Source organism: Camelina sativa, chromosome 19 (genome assembly GCF_000633955.1).
Source record: "Camelina sativa cultivar DH55 chromosome 19, Cs, whole genome shotgun sequence".
Taxonomy (NCBI): Eukaryota; Viridiplantae; Streptophyta; class Magnoliopsida; order Brassicales; family Brassicaceae; genus Camelina; species Camelina sativa.
In genome coordinates this window covers 1,728,389-1,749,446 of record NC_025703.1, presented here as the reverse complement: position 1 = coordinate 1,749,446, position 21,058 = coordinate 1,728,389, and the positions used below count along the sequence as shown (strand labels likewise).

Sequence of the window (21,058 nt, the reverse complement as noted above, 5' to 3'; positions counted from 1 at the left end):
AAGGAATACACTCAACTCAATCGAATCATTGGTCAAGAAAAGAACCTTGGAACAACAAAACTATAAAGTCAGAGAAGTATAAATAATAGATCAAACCCAAACATGATTAGTTAGTTTACGTTTTATTCGGTTAGGCTTCAGGCAACGGTTTGATTTGTCCGGATAAACTGGGCCTAGTAAGCCCAGTTAAAATTACGTACTTTTTTGGTAATTGGAAAATGTTTTTTTTTTTTGTCATTTGGGTATTGTGGTTACAGTATGTCATATTGGAAGAGGAAAATGCAAGAAAAGAAAAACATTGTGGATGCTAAAAGAAAGGTTAAGGACACTGATGGATACAGTAACAATCCTTTAGACTAGGGATAGAAGTGCACATGCCGGTAGCCATGAGCCAGCCATGCGTGTTATCCTTAATACATCGTTTAGCGCAATCTTCGTCGTTGCATGGTTTCATCGGCAATGAGTATCCACACCATTTTCCTGTTGGTTCTGGTACTACTGGTATCTTAAATCCATCCCCTCTTTTCATCTCTGCAAATTTAATTATTTTCATATTTAATCGAAAAAAACAACTTACCCATCAAAACTTATACTATATGAAAATTATAACTTCTTGAATATTATTTTTTAGAAGTGTAACATAAAAATATATACGAATTAATACATGCAAAATTGCATGTCGAATATACGTGTATAACGAGAGGATTATTTACCAGCGAAGAAGAATACGAGCACAAGAAGAAACGCTATGAAAAATCTCTTCATTTTTTTTTGTATGTTGTTTTTTCTCTGTAAATAATTTTTCACTATCTTTTTTTTTGGGGGGGTTCTATTGATGATGTTGATTGAAAAACACAACGATGACTTTATATTACACATGATTTAATGTATGTTCGTTCTAACAATAGAAGGTTGAGTTGAGTTACCAAACCAAAAAGATTAAGGGAGTTATTGGTTTGAGAGTTAAATAGACTCTTAATGACTTTAAAAGTTATATGTAAAAGATGTTGCTATTCAATCAAAACTTTTTAAAACTCTCTTAAAATTTGGTGTTATTAATTGTAGATTTGTGAAAAATTATCTAAAATTTTCATAAATTTAGTTTTATTGGATTAAAAGTGTTATAAAATCATTAAACGTTTTATGTAGTAAAACAAAAGAATTTTGGATTGTTAATGAATTCAACTATTATGTTATTGGTTTATGATTCTATATTATTTTTTTCATAAGAAAAGTCATGTAAATACTCTCATCAAATAGAGAGATTGTGATTGACTTTTTGTTGTTCTTTTGTAAAAAATGAAATAATGAACGTGGGTCTTCTGGGACAGCGGAGAGGAGTTTGGGAGGATTTTACAAAATTTTACAAGATTAGAAAAAACAAAACATGAAGATTTTAAAAAACTTTCTAAACAATCTCTTAAAAAATTTCGGTCATTCCATCTATTTGCTACTATGACCTTATTTCAAAATTTAACTTTGACCATTTATTTGGCAAGGATTTAAAAATGAAAAATAAATTTATATATATATATATATATATATATATTACATTTCTATATGATATTGGAGCCTCTCTAATAATATAAAAAAATATGGTTTCCATAATATTGAATCAGTCGTTGACTTTAAGGGAAAACTATAGATTTTAATATCACAAATATACATATATGATATCAAAAATAAGGAATATATATATATATTTTTTTTTTAATTGTCAAAAAAAAAAAGGAATATATATATATATATATTTTCCTTCCATAATCGTATCAAATGAAATCTGCCATTGACTTCTAATGTATAAAATCACGCACGATACACACAACCTAGACTAAGATATAAATTCGTGTGATAAGCGTCCAAAACTATAAAACTCAATTGGTTTGTTTACGTTTTCAATATCGATCGATCTATACTAGCTAGGGAATTGCAGTAGGATCCTTTTCGCTCTCCCTTTCGTGACAAAAGAAGACTATAGTTGTTTCTAAGTATTGAAAGCAATATGGATCTTGACTTTCCGATTTGTATATTAAAGATGAATTTCGAGTGTTCTGAAGACTTGCCTTCTCGGATCAAGAAGCTTCTACGAAAAGTTGAAGGAGTTAAGGCCATTATCATAGACCCGGTGAAGGGTCTTATTTTGGTCTCTGGCACCGCACAACCGTCACTTCTCATCAAAACCGTCGAAAAAATTGGTCAAAGTCCACAACTTCTCGCCTACGAGCGTGATCCAACTACGGTTCCGACCAAATTCCGTTCATTGCTTAAGCGTTACGCAAAGAAAAAGGGCCAAGAGAAACCAGCCTCTGAGCCCGCACCCACCACTGCCACCAACGCAGCGGAAACTTGTCCAGCGGGAGGTGACACTTTTAGAGGTTTCGGGTATGCTGCACCACCGAATGCGATGCAGATGCCAGCCTTCACGTTGCCGCCAAGGATGGGACCGCCGGGATGGTTAGCACCAGGTGAGAAACCCAGGTTGATGGTAAAGTACGAGGAGCCGAAGGTAGCGACGAGGAAGCCGCCTGCTCCTTATCCCTTTGATTACTACGAAAAATTGGGCTTTCCACCACACGACTCTCTTTGGAACATTTTCAGCGATGATAACCCTCAACCTTGCACCATCATGTGACTAGGGTTTAACCCCTGAACACTTTTAAGTTTTAGATGGTTTTGACTGTTTTTTTTCTTTTCTTAAGTTACGTGCGGCAATGCCTTTTTCTTTGTTCGATTATCTTAGTGATTAGACTCTTCAACCACTGGAAGGAAAAGAGTTAACGGTGAATATTTGTCCAATCGCTTCAAGGGCAGAGACATTCCAGCTCTCCACATGCCTCACAATCTTGTACAAAAACCAGTGTCTGGATTAGTCCATATGTTTTCAAGTGACTAAGTACGAAAATAAACTTATAATCGAAAATAGCAGAAAGTTTCAGTCCCTTCATACTTTGAAGTCTCTATCCAGATCATAGACCGTTTTCCCGTTTATTGATATCAATGGTCTCCATGGAAGTTTCAGGTAAGTCCTGAACACAGTTCAAGATTAAAAGAGCAGTAAGATGGCACACAAGTTTCCCAATGTGTATACAAAAGTTCATCAGAATACCTTAGCTTCCATGTCGCTAGTATATAGTTTCTTTGAGACGACTCACTCTGTAATTAAAGGGAACAAATACACACTCTTGAGTTCATAAAACATCTGGGACTAGGATCTAACAAAAGGTTATATACCTTCTCCATATGTTGCAGTACAATGGACGCATCTTCGAGGAAGGGAACCAGTAATCTCAAGTTGCGTTCATACAACTCTGTACCTGCAAAAAAGAGATTTACTTTAATTCTCACATCAAAAATTTAGGATCTGATAGCTGATCTTACAAGCTTGACAAACAAAAAAAACAGAGAGCATGAAGATCAGATTCTTAAACACTAACTGAACAGAGAAGGAATATGTAATTCTTCACCCTGGAAGCTGATAGTGGGATCCTCGAAGATGCAATCATCAGAGTACATTGCAGAAGTAAAGATACCTGTTTCCAATTTCACAAATGTGCAACAAAGCTTAGTCTGTGAAATGGAAAAGCTTCATGAGTTTAAGCTTATGTTGAGATTATATTACCTGTGACGAAATAGGCAGTTCCATAATCTGATCTCAAAATCCCCATCACATCGTCGACATCTCGAGCAACGATCTCAGACTTTGATCTGTAGCCAAATTAAATCAAACTTGAAGAGAGCACAGAGGGGGATCAAGAAACCCTAATTGAAAGCTTTTGAGAGTTACCTATCCTTATTTGTAAGGGTGGATGACGAAGACGAAGCTACTGAGAATAGCCGGAGCAATTCAGTGACTCCACCAACTGCCCACTTCAAAACAGCCGGCGCTTTCTTCTCCGGCGAACCAGAGAAGCATCGTGGCCGATGATGAGTATGACCAACCCTCTGCATAACCCGATGATCCAAGAATTGACATAGAACCAAAATAAGCCGAGGATTCACAAATCGCCATAGATTGACTCACCCTCAAGGTCGATGACGACGAGCTTATAGATATCTGGCAAGCTACTCCCGCCATATTTCACTTAGCCGAGAGTGAGGGTACAATTCTCGTCGCCGGCAATTCTCAACACCGCCCCCTATTTTTTTATTAAAGGATTTTGTAGGATTTATTAAATTGTACCCTAGAATTTAGAAAATAAAAACAAATGTACCCTAAACTTTGATTTATTGATTTAAAGTACCTCATCTGAGAGTCTTTTCTCTATTAAAATAACTTTAGGGGTGAAATTATAACATTATGTCTCTTTTTTTTCTTCTTCGAATTTCCCGTTTTAAGATAATCTTGAAAAAATCTTCTAGTCACTCTCTGTCACACACTGGTTATGGTTTCCAAGTTCTGCAAAGATGGCCGGAGCTACTACTACTTCCACTTCCACCGCCGCTTCACCGTTGAAAATCATCGCCGGAGCTGACGAATTTGGAGCGAGCCTCAAGGAAGCGATGGTATCTCACCTCCGTTCTCTCGGCATAGACGTGGAAGATACCGGCGTTTCTTCGTACTACTCCGCCGGATCTGAAGTCGGTCGCCGCGTCTCCGCTTCATCGTCTTCCGAAGTTCGCGGTTTGGTCTGCTGCGGCACCGGCGTCGGAGTCGCGATGTTCGCCAACAAGTTCCCGGGAGTTTATGCCGCCACGTGTCTCTCTGTAGAAGACGCCGTGAACGCTCGATCGATCAGCAATTGCAACGTCCTCGCACTCTCCGGCATTAAAACATCGCCGGAAACCGCCGTGGAAATCTTCGACGTTTGGATCAAAACTCCTTTCAAATCCCCCTGTCCTGCATCAGGATCCGAGCCGTGGAGCTCAGAGATCTCTTCTTTCCTCGACAATTCTCTCTCCGAGATGGCTCGCATCGGGAAACCAACCGCCAGAGACTCAACAACCGTAAAGGTCGATGAAACAACCGCGTCTTGCGCGATTTGTTGCTTGGCCAAGAATAGAGAGTTCACTCCAGTGGACATCATGCCTGGAGGCTCGATGAAGATCATGAGAGAGACGCCTACGTCGGCGATTGTAAGGTTCAAAGCGGGGAGTGTAGAACCAGCGCATCACCACACATTCGGCCATGACCTTTTAGTCATCAAGGGGAAGAAGACTGTGTGGAATCTAAGCAAGAAGGAGAGAGCTGATCTCGTTGACGCCGATTACCTATTCACTCCGGCAGGTGATGTTCACCGAGTCAAGTATCATGAAGACACTGAGTTCTTTATCACTTGGGATGGCCATTGGGACATTTTCCTTGACGAAGACCTCGAAACTGCAAAGAAAGCCATCGAAGAAGAAGCTTAAAGGTGAAAATCTTTGCCTCTGTTGTTGTGTTCCAATGTGTAACCTTTGTGTTCTCTCTTGTTTCGAATGTTGTAACTTTGTAAGAATGTTTGTTTTCAAAAGATTTGTGTCATAATACAAATGCTTCTCTTATGAACACGATATAAAGAAGGGTTACTACATATGATTTCTTCTTCATGTACCCCCACAGTCTCTCAAATCTTTCATCAATTAGCCATGGGAACTAGTTTTCAAACGTTTTCCATCATTAGACGAAACTTAGCTCATCAGGAACAGCACTTGCAGAAGAAGAAAGCTTCTTGTTTAGCTCTGCTAGTTCTTCACCTGCGTCACAGATGTATGACGAGGCTTGTCTCCCTGATAATGTCGCTCCTTCCATGCTATCTATGTAATCCTGCGACAAGTCCAGTAGCAAAATGCTCATTGATTTTTCGGATTTCTCAGACGAATCTGGAGGCAAATCTTTCTTTGCATTTGTGACTATAGTGGATCTGCCTGATTACTTGTGAAGTGTAAAGGTTACCTGCTTTGTGTATGAACCAGCAAGGAAGAAATTCTTTATGGGAGTCTTCTGATCGGGTCTGAATGGATCTTTTCCGGGTGCTTCACGGTACAGAGACTGAGCGATTTTTACAACCGATGACCAAGTGACTTCTAGGCTCCGTGACGATGGAAACAACTCAGTGACCTGAACAAAAAATTTGTGAATCACAACCAACCTGACAAAAACAATCTAGAGTTTGGAGAACTTAGCCATGTTCTTTACCTGCATCGCTACTTTCTCTATGATCTTATCGTTCGACATTCGCATGTACGGATCTCCCGGTGTTAGAACGCACCTACGAAACAGAATTCAGTTTTCAAGACACTGAGAGATCTGCACAGGCTATTTTTGTAGACAAGAAAAAGATAGAGGTTATTCTTTCTTACTGAAGCAAAGTGCCTTGTCCCTCGATGTAGTAATCTGCAGGCGAAGCAAGTGCAAGATCCGCAAAGCACGAGAAATCAGCATCAGGAGTGTAGAGAAGGTTATCTATACCAACAGCTCGTTTCAACTGCCTATAATTTTCAGCAACGCAAAACGAAGACTTAAAAATCCACACGAAAATCAATCCATCATATCATTATTAACTCACAACATTTGGTTCTCGGAAAAAAACCTGGCAAGTTCAATGTCTTGCAACTCTGTGACCCAACCATTGTATCTGAGCTGTACAGTAACAACAGGTACTCCCTCGAGTTCATATATATCGTTGAAAAACCGAGATTCCCTCCATTCTTTTGGAAGTAACCTTTTGATTCCCGGCACATCACATGCTGCAACATACACATCAGCTTTCACAATCTTCTTGTTCGTAGCCTATAAGACAAACTTATCAAAGTCATCAACTTTCATAACAAAGTTTCAAGCTTTTCCTCAAGCAACAAAATTTCAGAATGTATTATATGGAATTTTCGCAGTCCGCTAAAATCCTATGCCTAGAGCTTCACCTTAGAAATTGCTAGTCCAGTGACATAAGTTTCTCCATCTGCTGATTTATCATAAAGTATTTCTCTGCAACCCCACCGTAGATGGATTCTGTTTGAAGGCAAGGTTATAAATACCTGATCAGCCAATGAGATAATAAATGCAAGAATCAGGTATTGTTAGATAAGAAGAGGCACGAACCTGCCACCTCTATCTGTGATATATTGTTTGATAGGACCACTCAAGTAAACATCAGGCGAGCCCTTGAGCATACGCAACAAAGAAGCTTCTGTTTTGGTGGCGAATAATGAGAATATGGTAAGCATGCATCGTGCACTCATGTTATCGCAGTCTATGAAACCGAGTGCGTAAGCAACAGGATCCCACATTCTTTGGATACTTGCCCGTGTCCCACCTTTTGACATGAACCAATCCGAGAAACTTATCTGCAAAAAGTATCTCAGAAAATTTCAGAGAACAAAAATAGTTGTATAAATGAGAAGAAAGAGGTTATCTATCATTCTTTACGCTGTCAAGGTTGCGAATGTCTCTCATTGCTCCGTCGGGGTTAACAAGAGCTTTAACAACCGGGCTTAATGCAAGGGCCAGTGAATTCCTTAGTTTATCATAGGGCTGTTCGGTCAAAAGAAGAAGCGGTTAATAAGCGGTTGGCCATTTTCCACGGCGGAAAAGTGCATTGACATCAAATGACATGTATCCATGGATTCAGATGTCTCTACTGGAATCAGTTTTAAAGTTTAACTTATACCTTGAGTTGATTTGTGACCAAAAATGCGCGAATACCATGAATTGGAGCTCCAACAGGAAACCGAAAATCAAGCTCTACAAATTTTATATGCCCATCTCAGTACAATAAAATCACAGAGGCGATCATAACAAGAGAATAATGAACTGAAACCATACCTCCAATTGTGCCGTCTTTGTTTATAAATGTATGAGTATGGTCTTTGACAAGAAGGTTTTGATCAGCACCCACCTACATTACAAAAAAACCTTACATGAGAATGAGTTTAAACCATCAAGCAAACTCGAAGTGGAAGCTTTGGAAAACCAAAACCTTTTTCATCAAGCGGAAGAGATTGTTGTAGCATCCAAAGAAAACATGAAGTCCCATTTCGATATGGTTCCCACGTCTATCTACAAAAGAACCCACTTTGCCACCAATGAATGTCCTAGAATCATAAATATCCACCTGAAACAATAACAAAGATTACTCCTTTATGTAACCAAATCAAAGGTAAACAGCTAAAAGTAGCGGAGTAAACACCTCATGACCCTGATCCAAAAGCTCTACAGCAGTTGACATGCCTGCAAGTCCAGCTCCTATGATAGCTACTTTCAGCTTTGGTCCCTTGTACTGAACAGGCTCTGGAGGAAAGAGCCCTTTTGGAGCTGCATTTATATCCAGTTCATTTAAACGTAAGAGAGGACTAAACTTTACAATATGCCAGAACATCATCAGAAGAACTTGACTTGACTTTTCCTATCAAGATGAAACAACCAATAAAAACTTGACTTTCAGTGAGTTTTTTCAGATGTCATTTGATTCTTCAACCGCTACTAACTCCCATGGATTAACTAAACTGATTATATAAACAGAAGAGCATCTTGGACTGATTGTTAAAGTCTTGACTCTAGACCTAACTCTCCATTTCCAACACTATTGGTTTGCCTTAAGCATAGAGAGCCACAAGAGTTTATCTTTTCATCTAAACCTTAAGAGTTCAGAATTCAGAATTCATCATCTAAATCATAGATTGGATGAGAATCGAAACCTCATCATCTTCAAAATTGGGGTTGATAGTGGCATAAAGCTAAGCCCTTTAATCCTAAATACATGTCAATTTATCAGAATTTCCCATAAGAAATCCCAAAACATCCAAAGGAATCAGCCTAGTGCAGAGGAGACAGTAAAGATTCAATTTTTTTGTTTGGATAATTACCGTTAACACTCATGTCGGAAACATCGGCGTCGAGTGAAGAACAAACATGAAGAAATCTCCGAGACTTCAAAGGAGGAACAGAGAGAAACCCAGTAACCGGAGTTGCAGCGAAAACGATAGAAGAAGCCATGGCCAATCAACTCAGATAAGAGCAAACTGATCTATCGCTCTGTTGTTTATTCACAAGAAGAACAAAAGAAGAAAAGAAAAAAAAAAAAAGGACAACTTTTGTTTATTATTTCCTTAAATGAAAGAGGAAGAACGAAGAAGTAAACCTACCACTCATGATGACTAATATGAGAGCGATGACGATACTTGAAACTTGTTTGTGATGATGTATGTTGCTTTCTCTCCGCATAAACTCTGTGGTGGTGTAACACTAACAACCACTGTGTTTTAGTGGGCTTAACATTTGTATTTTGTGATATAATCAAAAATATATCGAAACAAAAAGCCAATCCTAAACCTCAAAATCGAGCATTTTAGTTGATTAAAAAAATTTAGTGAGTCTAAATGCATTTAGAACCAAAAAAAAAAACGATGATATGTTTTAATTTAATTTAAACTGAAACGAAAATTGTATCAACGATCCATAATCCGTTACCTATGTTCGAGAAGAAAAGTTTAACCTGAGAGTCATAAGGATTGTTTGGTTAGCCGCCCAAAGAGGTTAGGAGTGTTTGCTAACTATAAATATCGGCTAACTTAATACATCATGTGCTGGTCTATTAAAAAGGCTGAAGCCCAACAATATTTTTTGGGCAACATATCAACTTAATTTCTTTTTGGGTTTGTTACAGATTTTATACTTTTTTTTAAAGAACAAAATAAATACAAGTTATAACAGTGAAAGGAACTCAAAAAGAAAATATTATTGTTTGGCATACGATCTACTATTTTGTAGTTTTTGGCTTCTTCTTCCATTTAGTTTTGTACCCTTTACCATATAGTTTAAAACACAAAGATCTTAAGAAATATTGACCCCATAAAATATCCAAAAATTTATCTAAGAAAACATATCTATCTAGCTATTTCATGAGAGAAAAACAAACAAATTCAAAGTAGGTTGGGAGATGGATGATTTAATTTTAAAATCGATAAGAAATAAACAGATAACAGCAAAAACGATAATATTAATAACGAAAATGAAACTACAATAATAATAAATAAAAAAAATCAGATGGCAAGAAAATAATGTTAAACTGGGACCTCCTAGATTGATACAGGCTGGTCCAAATCTAAAATTTGAAACGTAATGGAAAACCATATTGTTAATTTATTATTCGAAGACTTTTTTGTTCGCAGTAGTAGCATTGCCACACAAACTAAAACAAAAGGAGCAAATCATATATCCGAAGACAAAAAACAATAATGAACAGTTTATGATCAAATTGGTAAATTGCATGGCTATTATTTGGTAAGTGCTCCCTGCTTTAAACCACATATATTCAATCAAATGCTTCACCCACCTATATTTATTAGTTCACAATCGAATGAAAAAAAGTCATATGGATTGATTGATTATCGTACTAAAAATTCATATTTATTAGTTGACAATCAAATGATACCCTAAAATTAAAAACCATCGGCGTGAAAAGCCCAGGAGAGTAGAATATAACACAACAGCATGGGCTCAGTCCTGGCCACATTAAATGCATGCCTGCTTGTCATGGACTATCACACGTGTTAACCATTTCTTCCAGGCTTGCATTTGCTTACCCCAAATTTATTTATTATCTAATCCCACTATAATAAGAGTAATAATGAGACCAAATTTAATACACTTCAAAAAAAAAATTAATTTAACTTCAAGCACAAAAAATATTTTGTGTGTTGTTGTAATTAATAAATTGAGATAAGTGTTTGTTTCCGACCCAAAAGTTAAAAAAATGAATAGATAAGTTTTTTTTTTTTTTTTTTGTGTGTCTGAAATTTATTCTTTACAGTCGTTATCATTGGAAATTAAATTCGTATTTGGTACATTGCCANCCAAAAGTTAAAAAAATGAATAGATAATTTTTTTTTTTTTTTTTTTGTGTGTCTGAAATTTATTCTTTACAGTCGTTATCATTGGAAATTAAATTCGTATTTGGTACATTGCCACACAAAAATAATCGGGTTATTAATTTAATTTAACGTGAAAACAAACAAAGTCTCCTTTTTGTCTGTATAAGTCTTTGTTTTGACTACTAACTTACACATTCTCCTATTTTGGCGAATTCGCCTTCCTTCTTCTTCTTCTTCATTCATGATTTAATCCCTCCCGGAGTCTTAGGCTTTTCTTTTTTAACACTTCATTATTCTCTCCTTGGATTTGATGGATACTGGATCGATTTGATAAAACCCAGATCAAATCTTAGCTGACATTTTCCAAATTTCAATGCTTTTTTTTGAGTTTGGGTTTCTCTTTCTTTTGAATTTTGATGATGTAAAGCTCATCACTTTCAGGTCAAATTCTATAAACACTTCCTTTTTTATACTACTAATCTGAAGTTAAATTCGCTGCCTTTTGAATTGCGTAGTTTAGAACACAAAGTGTTTGTTGAAATTCCCAAGAGAATTGTGAACTCTGTAAGAAAAATGAGAGATTTTCCATCTTGCTCTGGTGAAAATGGCGTTCAGATTGCGGATTCTTCTTCCTCTTCGATTTCGAGCGCCGGAAGAAATGCTCAGAATCTTGTCATTTGTATCTACCGTTGCCGCATCCGAGGTAGGACTTGCCTAATCACTGTCTCATGGACTAAGAATCTCATGGGTCAGTGTCTTACCGTGGGAGTTGATGATTCTTGCAACCGAAGTCTTTGTAAAGTCGAGATTAAGCCCTGGCTCTTCACCAAATGGAAAGGTTCCAAGAATCTAGAGGCTTATTCCTGTAATATTGATGTCTTCTGGGATCTCTCTTCCGCTAAATTCGGATCCAGCCCTGAACCTTTAGGTGGTTTCTATGTTGGCGTTGTTGTGGACAAAGAAATGGCTCTTCTTCTTGGTGATATGAGGAAAGAAGCTTTCAAGAAGACCAATGCTGCACCTTCTTCTTCTTCATCATTAGGTGCTGTCTTTATTGCTAAGAAAGAGCATGTTTTTGGCAAGAGGACGTTCGCAACGAAAGCTCAGTTTTCAGATGATGGCAAAACGCATGATCTTGTGATCGAATGTGACACCAGTATGAGTGATCCTTGCCTCATTGTTCGTGTCGATGGGAAGATTTTGATGCAGGTGAATCGGCTTCATTGGAAGTTCCGTGGCAATGATACGATTATTGTCAATAGGATCTCTGTGGAAGTTCTTTGGGATGTCCACAGTTGGTTCTTTGGGTTGCCATCAGTGGCAGGAAATGCTGTATTTATGTTCAGGACTACTCAACCAGTTGAAAAGACATGGTCTTTCACACAGGTACCCGTGAGCTCGAAATCTCAAAGTTTTGGCTTTTCATTGATTCTGTACGCTTGGAAGAACGAGTAGAGGAGAAGAGTTTTGAGAGTTCTTTTCTTTCACTTGAGTGCTAACTAAAGGTTATAAAAGGAACTGTTGATTCTTGTCAATCTATGGGTTTCGATTATATATTCCTGTATAATGTTGGAACCTGATCAGTCAAGAAGAACTCTTATTCTTCGTATATATCAGTTTCATATGTCAAAGTTACTACATGAGACTTGTAAAGAAACTTGTTCAAAGCCGATTGCTTTGGTCCTGTATCAAGAAAACAACTGTCTAGATACTCTGTTTTTGTTCTTCAGGTGCATAATGTTCAATTGTTCCTCACTAGAATGGAATATGGATATATAGTTTAACTACATTACGGGTTCCCTTGGGTTATGGTCTTTCTTCTATTATGATTTTCCGCTACTCGTTTGTGGACAAAACATATTACAATAGCCTGAGCTGAAGCTAGTAGTTAGTTTAGTTAGTTACTCTTAAGATAATTATCAAACATGTGCTTTGCATCTTTATAGCAACATAGATTATTCATCCTTAGAGAGATATTTCATGTCTTTGTTTCTCGCCATACCTTCTCAGTCTGGCACTTTGTTATTATCCAACAGCTCCTTGCAGGTATAAAGAGCAATTTATCAAGGAATCTAGAGTGACATGGGTTTGTACGTGAAGATTCTTGAATTGTGAATGAGTAAGTCATGGTTGTTAAAGTTTTCACGTTTCAATTATTTTCCTTGGTTTGGCCTATTCTCTTAGCCGTCTAGGACTGCTGAAGTTTTCACATTAGAATGACATTATTTTGTTATATATGGTGTTGTTACTTGTTAGAGTTTTCCACTTAAATTCAAACAAAAGTCGTCGTAGTTGCTCCTGTTCATAAGAAAAATTGTCTGTAAACTGACTGTTTGGGTAGTCCAATAATGTTGTTCAAAACTTCTCCTTGAAGCCTGTTGTTGTAACATCAACCCGTGACATGAGATGGTTTTGCCAAGTTTATTATGATTAAAAAAAAAGTGTGTACAACTTAGCACTCTTGCTTGAAAGAACATCAAAGTTCTCTTGGATTGTCAAGTCAGAGAAAAATCTTTTAGAGCAAGCCAAAGTAACTTTATACGTCAATTCAAACTTTTAGATTTGGATATCTCAATGGGGTGGTAGTGGGGGGACCTGACCTGAACACAAAACTGCACACAGTTTTATGAAGAATGTCCGGAACAGCTTGCCGTTTGTTTGATCTATTCTTCTTCTTCTTCTCCTCTCCTTTTTTTTGGCTGAGGGAATCTTGAAAAGGTAAATGAGAAAGGGGAAGACATACATATTAGATGGGTCCTTTACAATGCTTCCTATGGCTACAACAAAAATTTCTTTTGGGTCTTTGTGGAATCATCACATGTTTGCCTTTCTGTCTGGTTCTGTAAATAATAATGCCAATGACAATACAGTAGGCATCAAGTCTCCTAGTCCATGCCACCTCGACCCTACCTCCAACGTACCTTACCGGAACCCGGTTCGGACCAATATTAAAATTCGCAAAATAAGAAAAGCAAACTGTATGATGTAGTTTCTTATCAGGCCTACAAGGGCCCAACGGGCCCATTTATTTACTCGCTTTCACTGATGAAAAAGTCGTTTTTAATCAGACGGCTTTTTTCACAGTACTGATTCCCGCTTTCCCGCTCCTCCGCCATTGAAATCTCCACCGTCTTCTTCTCCTTCAGCACCGGGAATCAAACAAGATATTTCATTTTGAGAGATAGAAAAGAGTTACTTCCTTTGATGATCTCATTCACAAGAAAGATGGTATATAGCCCAACTGTTTTCAGCAGCCTCCGATTACTAATAGGTGTTTCAAGAACTACCTTGTTATGTGTTAGGTTTATCTATTCGTTTCCTCTCAGAGGATCTCTAGATGTATAGTTGCAGAACCTATTAAGGAAGCATTCAAGCTTATAGCTCCTCCTGATGATGAAAGACTGTTAAAGCAAGAGACCTCCTCCTCGCCTTCAACCTCCATTCAGTTTGGAAACATACAGAGAGGTATCAAAAAGATGTCGAGCTTCAGATGATAGATTAGATTATGGAGCAATTGTATGTGAAGAAGAAGCTAAACCAGCTATCTGTGGAATTAGAGCGATTTGGGTCTCACCTTCTAACAGAAGAAAAGGCATAGCCACACAGTTACTTGATACCACGAGGTAAAGAACTCGAGCCAACCTCCTGAAAAACGCAGGGAAAGCTTTTGCAACAATGGGTGCACGTTGGAGAAATCCCAGTTTGCATTTTCACAACCAAGCTCCATGGGAAGATCTTTTGGGTTTAGTTATTTTGGAAATTCTTCATTCTTAGTTTATTACAAAGCTCCATAGGAAGATGATCTTCAGAGGCAGAGCCATACTTTTTTTGTGTCTGTCACCTAACCTTCTACGTATTGTTAATATATTATCATGTTGGTAAATTGGCTCATAACAAACAAGAAGAGCAACACATTCTTTTAGTTTTAGAGAAGGTTTAGAAGACCATATACCTGTGATCTGTTTAGAAGACTGATGATTCTTTTAAGTTGTGGGTAAAAGGGATTGATTTCTCCCAATCAGTCAGATTTTGAAGCCGTGCATGGGTACTAAAACCACTCCAAAGTGTTATGCCTCTTTGTTTAAAGACTGAAACAACAAACCAAACATGATCCATGTCTAGAGAGTTCAAGTCGTGGGTACCATAAGGGATCAATGTTCGAATCGGTCTCAAACTAGTGTTTAAAGTCGTGGGTGCCATCTTCCTTCCACCAAAAAGAAACCTATCCTTTGTTTTTCCCAATCTAGTCTTTGTCTAAACACAGAAACAACAAACCGACCAAGATCCATGTCTAAATATTTCAAGCCGTGGGTAACATAAGGGATCAATGTTCGAATTGGTCTCAGTCTAAAGACTAATGTTTAAGGCCGTGGAAATCATATTACTCAGTCACAAAGACTTATGATTTTTTTTTTGTTAGCTCTCGGTAAAAGTATTGTATTTTCTCTCAGATGATTTTTATAAACTTGGGTAAAAGTGTTGTGTTTTCTCCCAATCTCAGTCACAAAGACTTACGATTTTTTTTGTAAGCCAAAATTAGTGTTGTGTTTTCTCCCAATCCAACTCTTATGTTTCTCTGTCGAAAGGACTTAAGATCCAGCCAAAGTGTTCTCTGCTTCTTTGTCTAAAAGACTTAACATCCAACCACAGTGTTAGCCATGGGTACTAAAACCAATCCATGTTATGTTTCTTAATCTCAGTTACAAAGACTGGTGATTCGTTAAGCTGTGGGTAAAAGAGAGTCCCAATCTCAGTCACAAAGACTGCTGATTTTTGTAAAGCTGTGGGTAAAAGTGTTATGTTTTCTCCCGATCTCAACTCATAAAGACTTTTGATTTTTTAATAAGCCTTGGATAATAGTTGTTCAATCTCAGTCATAAAGACTGATGATTATGTTAAGCTGTGTGTAAAAGAGAGTCCCAATCAATCTCAGTCACAAAGACTGCTGACTTTTGTAAAGATGTGGGTAAAAGTGTTGTGTTTTCTCTCAATCTTAAGTCACAAAGACTTTTGATTGTTTTATAAGCCTTGGGTAAAAGTGATTCAATCTCAGTCATAGAGACTTATGATTGTTTGATAAGCCCTTGGGTAAAAGTGATTCGATCTCAAGTCACAAAGACTTTTGATTTTTCATAAATCTTGGGTAAAAGTGTTGTTCCAATCTCAGTCACAGAGACTTAAGATTTTCCCAATCATAGGCACAAAGACTGATGATTTTAAAACCCAATCCAGTAATAGTCTGTCGAGATAATTCTATTAAGCCGCGTGGGGTAAAGGGATTGGTTTTGCAGCCTCTGGTCTAAACTCGAAGGGACAATGTCCCCAAAAGAAAATCTGACAAAACACCATTAGTTTGAGTGTTTTTGCCTTGTGTATCGATCTCTCTTGGGTTTAAAACAAAAACAAAAAAATCACGAAAACGAAAACCAAAAAAACAAAATCAAATTCACAGAAACCTTGAAACCCAGATTCGGGTTTTGCAAATATCAAATCCGATTGAAAACAAAACGAAAACCCCAACGAAAACAAAAACAAAAAACGACTGGTAAAGAAATCAAGAAACCCTGAAAAAAAGACTTTTGAGTTTTAGGGTTTGCCTTGTGATCGATCTCTCTCTTGGGTACTAAAGAAAAACAAAACCAATTAAAAAAACCAAAACCAAATAAACAAAATCAAGTAACGAACTTGATAATTCAGAGAAACCTTGAAACCCAGATTCGTTTGAGTTTTGCAAATATCAAATCCGATTGCAAAACGAAACGAAAACCCAAAGAAAACAAAAACGAAAACGACGGTAATGAAATTGAAGAAACCCTAAAAAAAGTTAAAGAGAATTGGGTCATTCATTGTAAAAAAATCTCCCAAATTCTACAAACACTGGCCTAAACAGAGAAAGAAGAAGGAAAACTAAAAATTCTAAGATCAAAATTATGACTCTCTTTGAGTCTTGAGCCTCGATTCTCGCTTCCTCCCCGTATTTATAAACAAACAACACTTCCTTTATGTCGGTGATAAGAGCCGATGCGCGTTTTCCTTTTCTTTTTGTTGTTGTTGTTTATAATTATAAGTTTCCTTTTGTTTCCCTAACATCAAGAAGTTTACGTTTGTTTCCTAAGTTTTCCATTTATTAAAGCGGCCTTCAGTTAAGCCCAATGGGCCGATTGATTACACTGCGCATAGTTTGCTTCTGTATGTAAGATGAAGTTTCTTATCAGGCCTACAAGGGCCCAATTATTCACTCGCTTTAACGAGTCGATTTTAATCAGACGGCTTTTTCACATTACTGTTTCCCGCTTTCCCGCTCCTCCTCCATAGAAATCTCCACCGTCTTCTTCTTCTCCTTCAGTAACCGATCCACTCTCTTCTATTAGGGCTTCGCTGCTTTGCGTAGAGGCGAAGCTGGAGTACGACCCAGTGAGAATAAACCTTCAACGCCGGAGATGGACACTCCTGATAAGAACCGCATCTCCGCCGTTTCCTTCCGCAACTTTGAGGTCTTCTCGAACTCCTTACTTTCTAATTATGATGTTCTTCTCCTACTTTTTTTTTTCTCTGCGTTTATGAATGTTTCCCGAGTGAAATTAAAATTGCATCTAATTGTTTCCTGAATTTTACTGTGCGGTCTAAATTAGGTTTTTGGGGGGTTTTGTGATCGTCTTCGTTGCCTTGTTCTGGAATCGATTAGGGTTCTTTTGGGCTACTAGATTAGTATCTTTAGAATTCAATTTGGGGACACTGGATTCAATTCTTCAATTACTTTGTATATGGATCACACACTTGTGGAATTTGAGATTCAATGAGCTAAGACTCTCTCTTTAATGAATCTGCAGGATTCTCCAGTTTTTCAATATATTAATGACCTCTCGCCCATAGAGCCAGTAAAGCCAGCACGCCCAGAGCATATCTCGCACTCATTGGTGTTCTGGAAGTCTGTTAAGATAACTGGTCTGAGTGAGGAGCAGTTGCCAAATGTTTCTGAATCCAAGCCATTTCAGGAGCAGATCAGCTTAGCAATTGAGTTGGCGAATTCACTGAAACACGGAAGGGATGGAGTTGATGTTCAAATGGTTTCTTCTGATGAAGAACCAATGGATGCTGATATTGAAATAGGAAGAAGTGGTGGATCGAGAGAGCTGTCTGATGAGTTATGTATACAGTCTAATGATCCAATTGACTTTGATGCTGATTCAGAAGTGGTACTTCAAACTGAAGAAATGGAAGCCCACAGTGTGTTTGGTACAGAAAAAATCATGTTTGATGTTGCTGGTAGCCAGAACAGTGAGCAACAGATTCCGAAGGTCACTGATCCTATATCTGATTCTTTTGCTTCTGAGCCTCAGAAGATTTCTATCTGTTGTAATAACTCAGCAAATGTAGTTGAGCCTGGAGGTTATTACAGTGTACAAGTTGCAGCTGGAGCTCCAGGCATTACTCTCAGCAGTTCCTCCAAGGTAGCAACTATTGATTCAACTGCCGAAGCTGAAGGCAAGGAAGATAGAGGCCTACAGCCCTGTCGCAAGGTAACATTTCAGTAAATTGTTTTTTTTGTTGACTTTATGGAGTGGTAAATATTTTCTCAGACCTCATGGTTACTCATTACTCATTAGGCATGTGTAGACATTGTGCTGATTCCGCTGTGGGCTTTGGTCATGTGTTAAGTTGACATTTTATGTTCGTTGTACAAATATATTCCTTACATCTAATTCAAACGCTACGTTTCTTTCTTTCTTTAATTTCTTACGCTATTGTTCTTCAAAAGACATTGAATTCTTGATGTGTTTTTGGAACTTAGACTTCAGGTGGTCTTTGTCATCTATATCATTTGTTACCCTATTGCAAGTTGAATTATCTTCATCTGCTAGCTTATGAATTGATTGAAACTTTGAAATAACTTAGCTAATAACTTTAAATTGACTCTTGCAGCAACGAGGTGTCCGCAGGCGCTGCTTGACTTTTGATGTGGGAGGATCTCACAAAAGGATACCTTTGCGTGATTCTACTAACGATCTTCCTCTTGATTTGACCTCTATCAGCAAAGCTCCTAGTCCACAAGAGTGTTTAGATACCAGCAAACAAGATACTGTTGGGATTCTACCCCTACCACTAACGATTGGCCTGCACTTGAATGGTCTCGTGAACCCCTCAGTCTCAAGTGACCGAAATAAAAAAAGTTTCAAAGATGGTCGATTTTTCCCTCCTGGTCCTACAACATTTCATCATAATATTGAAGATGAATTCTCAACCCCTGTCTCCACAAAAAGAGATTTAGTATACAGTGATATCAAATTCATGGAGAGTCCTGAGATATCACTGGAAGGAGAATGTTTTGACCAACACATGGCAACAGAATATAGGTGGGAAAATATTCCGATGTTCCTAATCTTATTCCAGCCATCAGGTAGGTAAATCGCTACGAATACTAAATTATACTTAAATTACTGATTAATGCAGGCAATTGTTTCAAGGACTTGACGAACTTGGCAGCTGTAAGCGCTGTAAATGTAGGAAATCCAAATGCTTGAAGCTGTAAGTGCTTTCCTTACCACCATTCCCTGGGCACAATTTTCAGATGCCAAAATCGTGTGTTTTCATGTTTTTTTTTCTTTTCTTTAAATGATATGATTAGGTTTTTATTCCTACTTTTTCTGAAAGCCATTGAGAGTCGCTTTCACTACATATTCAATTTTTAAGTGAATTAGATGATGTATGAAGTCTGTTGCAGATGTTGTTCTGTCTTGCTGAAACTGCAGCATTGGCAGCTTTTGTGTTCTATAATCCTTTTTCCATAGTTCATACCAATTTCTTGTCCAAAAAGCCTCGGGCTTTTTCTGAAACCTAGCTTAAGTTGTTAAATACACTGAATCTCAGGTTGTGCAGAACATAAACACCAATTCATTGTTAACTACATATTCATATTGCTATACAGGTATTGCGATTGTTTTGCTGCTGGTCTATACTGTGTTGAACCTTGTTCATGTCAAGATTGTTTCAATAAGCCCATTCACGAAGATCTAGTTATGAAAACTCGTGAAGTGATTGAAGCTCGAAATCCACTAGCTTTTGCTCCAAAAGTGGTCTCGACTTCTAATTCTGCTATAAATTTATGGGTAAGACATATCATCAGATCAACAATGAGTTCAAATACATAATAAAGGAGAAACATAGACTCTACGGACTTGTCTTGATTTGCTTATTAAAGTATGGCTGCAACTAGATAGTACTGAGATTTTATTTTTGTATCTTGTAGGACGAGAACAGCAAGACTCCTGCTTCAGCAAGACATACAAGAGGATGCAATTGCAGGAAATCAGGCTGTTTAAAGAGATATTGTGAATGCTTTATGGTAACTTTGGTTTCACTTGTCTAGCTTTGTTGTTCACACTTATATTTCGAATTAATGTCATTCTTCTGAACCATTGGCTGTTACGATGACTTTATCAAGATGGGTGTTGGATGCTCCTCGAGCTGTAGATGCATGGGATGCAAGAATAATATTAGTCACACAAATGGTAAGCTTTCGATTATTTATTGCCCTTTCATTCTAGTATAAGATTTATTTTAGATTGTTTACATTATTCTCAGAGAAATGTGCGAGACAATCTGATGCGGCTACAATTAATGATGAAGCTAAAGATAATGATGATCATGGCGATGCTTCAAGGTATCATTAGTACTCTACGTTGCAATGTTTTAATCCCGTGGTGACAGTGTATACTGATCTCTAAACATTAACAGTCCTGGGTTCTCATTCTCAGCCAAAACGAAGGTACCTCAAAGAGGGAGAGAAGGAAGCGCGTGTTGCTCCCAAGTTCTGTAGCATTCCGTTCCTTTTAGCATCACTGTGAAACTCTCTGAACTTTGGGACTGACTTCTCAGAAACACCATGTGAAGATCCAGGAGACTCCTGTTCTGTACGCCAACGAGTCAATCAATCAAAATCACTGTATGAAAGCTGTGTCGTGGGTTTTGTTTGATTTCACTTTCATATGTTTTTTCCAAGTTTGGTAGTAAGTAGGTATATATATATATATATATAAATATAATATATGTATGGAAGGTTTTTGCTTAGGATGTGAATGTGCGTGTGTCTGTTCTGCTCTGTTCTTTTTTAATTATGTGCTTGTGTTTCACTGAAGAAAGTTTTGTAATGGCGTTGTCTCCTTCGTGTTCTAAATTTGTTCTCTCATGGTTGCTAATTCATTCTCTCAAAACCATCATTCTCTCAAACAATACTCCACAAAATTCTGATGAAAGTTACTGTGTTAAATGT

The 21,058-nt window shown here is 37.6% G+C and overlaps 6 protein-coding genes across 7 annotated transcripts; 4 read left to right on the top strand and 2 right to left on the bottom strand.

The window, feature by feature from the left end:
* Nucleotides 1,762–2,655, top strand: LOC104764118. The gene has a single exon (XM_010487570.2). It carries the CDS (start codon nt 2,003–2,005, stop codon nt 2,630–2,632), a length of 630 nt encoding a protein of 209 aa, XP_010485872.1. The 5' UTR covers nt 1,762–2,002; the 3' UTR covers nt 2,633–2,655.
* LOC104764119 lies at nt 2,630–4,149 on the bottom strand. Of its 2 annotated transcripts, none has more exons than XM_010487571.2 (8): nt 4,022–4,149; nt 3,785–3,942; nt 3,620–3,705; nt 3,435–3,530; nt 3,232–3,314; nt 3,107–3,153; nt 2,948–3,026; nt 2,630–2,842 (listed from the first exon to the last, which is right to left on the bottom strand). In XM_010487571.2, the coding sequence occupies exons 1-8, from the start codon at nt 4,073–4,075 to the stop codon at nt 2,753–2,755; spliced, it is 693 nt and encodes a 230-aa protein (XP_010485873.1). In that variant the 5' UTR covers nt 4,076–4,149; the 3' UTR covers nt 2,630–2,752. The 2 variants fall into 2 exon arrangements, with proteins under 2 accessions (XP_010485873.1, XP_010485874.1); XM_010487572.2 differs by having other exon boundaries at nt 3,465–3,530; nt 4,022–4,147.
* LOC104764120 (DNA-damage-repair/toleration protein DRT102) lies at nt 4,343–5,487 on the top strand. Its single transcript, XM_010487573.2, has one exon. The coding sequence runs from the start codon at nt 4,405–4,407 to the stop codon at nt 5,347–5,349; it is 945 nt and encodes a 314-aa protein (XP_010485875.1). The 5' UTR covers nt 4,343–4,404; the 3' UTR covers nt 5,350–5,487.
* On the bottom strand, nt 5,374–9,172 carry LOC104764122 (zeta-carotene desaturase, chloroplastic/chromoplastic). Its single transcript, XM_019241405.1, has 14 exons — nt 9,061–9,172; nt 8,782–8,950; nt 8,106–8,230; nt 7,896–8,030; nt 7,742–7,814; nt 7,587–7,660; nt 7,346–7,450; nt 7,019–7,263; nt 6,841–6,928; nt 6,510–6,709; nt 6,280–6,408; nt 6,116–6,188; nt 5,873–6,037; nt 5,374–5,743 (listed from the first exon to the last, which is right to left on the bottom strand). The coding sequence occupies exons 2-14, from the start codon at nt 8,909–8,911 to the stop codon at nt 5,597–5,599; spliced, it is 1,689 nt and encodes a 562-aa protein (XP_019096950.1). The 5' UTR covers nt 8,912–8,950; nt 9,061–9,172; the 3' UTR covers nt 5,374–5,596.
* LOC104764117 lies at nt 10,948–12,563 on the top strand. Its single transcript, XM_010487569.2, has one exon. The coding sequence runs from the start codon at nt 11,362–11,364 to the stop codon at nt 12,241–12,243; it is 882 nt and encodes a 293-aa protein (XP_010485871.1). The 5' UTR covers nt 10,948–11,361; the 3' UTR covers nt 12,244–12,563.
* LOC104764116 (protein tesmin/TSO1-like CXC 4) lies at nt 17,068–20,967 on the top strand. The gene is made up of 9 exons (XM_010487568.2): nt 17,068–17,282; nt 17,619–18,308; nt 18,712–19,142; nt 19,240–19,314; nt 19,715–19,895; nt 20,036–20,131; nt 20,231–20,297; nt 20,371–20,449; nt 20,544–20,967. Exons 1-9 carry the CDS (start codon nt 17,229–17,231, stop codon nt 20,620–20,622), a joined length of 1,752 nt encoding a protein of 583 aa, XP_010485870.1. The 5' UTR covers nt 17,068–17,228; the 3' UTR covers nt 20,623–20,967.

Coding starts and splice junctions, on each gene's coding strand:
- LOC104764117 (XM_010487569.2), top strand. CDS start 11,362: ATGAGAGATTTTCCATCTTGCTCTGGTGAAAATGGCGTTCAGATTGCG.
- LOC104764118 (XM_010487570.2), top strand. CDS start 2,003: ATGGATCTTGACTTTCCGATTTGTATATTAAAGATGAATTTCGAGTGT.
- LOC104764116 (XM_010487568.2), top strand. CDS start 17,229: ATGGACACTCCTGATAAGAACCGCATCTCCGCCGTTTCCTTCCGCAAC. Junction 19,315..19,714: donor AAATCCAAATGCTTGAAGCT/GTAAGTGCTTTC, acceptor ATTGCTATACAG/GTATTGCGATTGTTTTGCTG. Junction 20,132..20,230: donor GATATTGTGAATGCTTTATG/GTAACTTTGGTT, acceptor GACTTTATCAAG/ATGGGTGTTGGATGCTCCTC.
- LOC104764119 (XM_010487571.2), bottom strand. CDS start 4,075: ATGGCGGGAGTAGCTTGCCAGATATCTATAAGCTCGTCGTCATCGACC. Junction 3,706..3,784: donor ACCCTTACAAATAAGGATAG/GTAACTCTCAAA, acceptor ATTTGGCTACAG/ATCAAAGTCTGAGATCGTTG. Junction 3,531..3,619: donor AACTGCCTATTTCGTCACAG/GTAATATAATCT, acceptor AATTGGAAACAG/GTATCTTTACTTCTGCAATG.
- LOC104764122 (XM_019241405.1), bottom strand. CDS start 8,911: ATGGCTTCTTCTATCGTTTTCGCTGCAACTCCGGTTACTGGGTTTCTC. Junction 7,815..7,895: donor TCTTCCGCTTGATGAAAAAG/GTTTTGGTTTTC, acceptor TTTGTAATGTAG/GTGGGTGCTGATCAAAACCT. Junction 7,661..7,741: donor CAAAGACGGCACAATTGGAG/GTATGGTTTCAG, acceptor TAAAATTTGTAG/AGCTTGATTTTCGGTTTCCT.
- LOC104764120 (XM_010487573.2), top strand. CDS start 4,405: ATGGCCGGAGCTACTACTACTTCCACTTCCACCGCCGCTTCACCGTTG.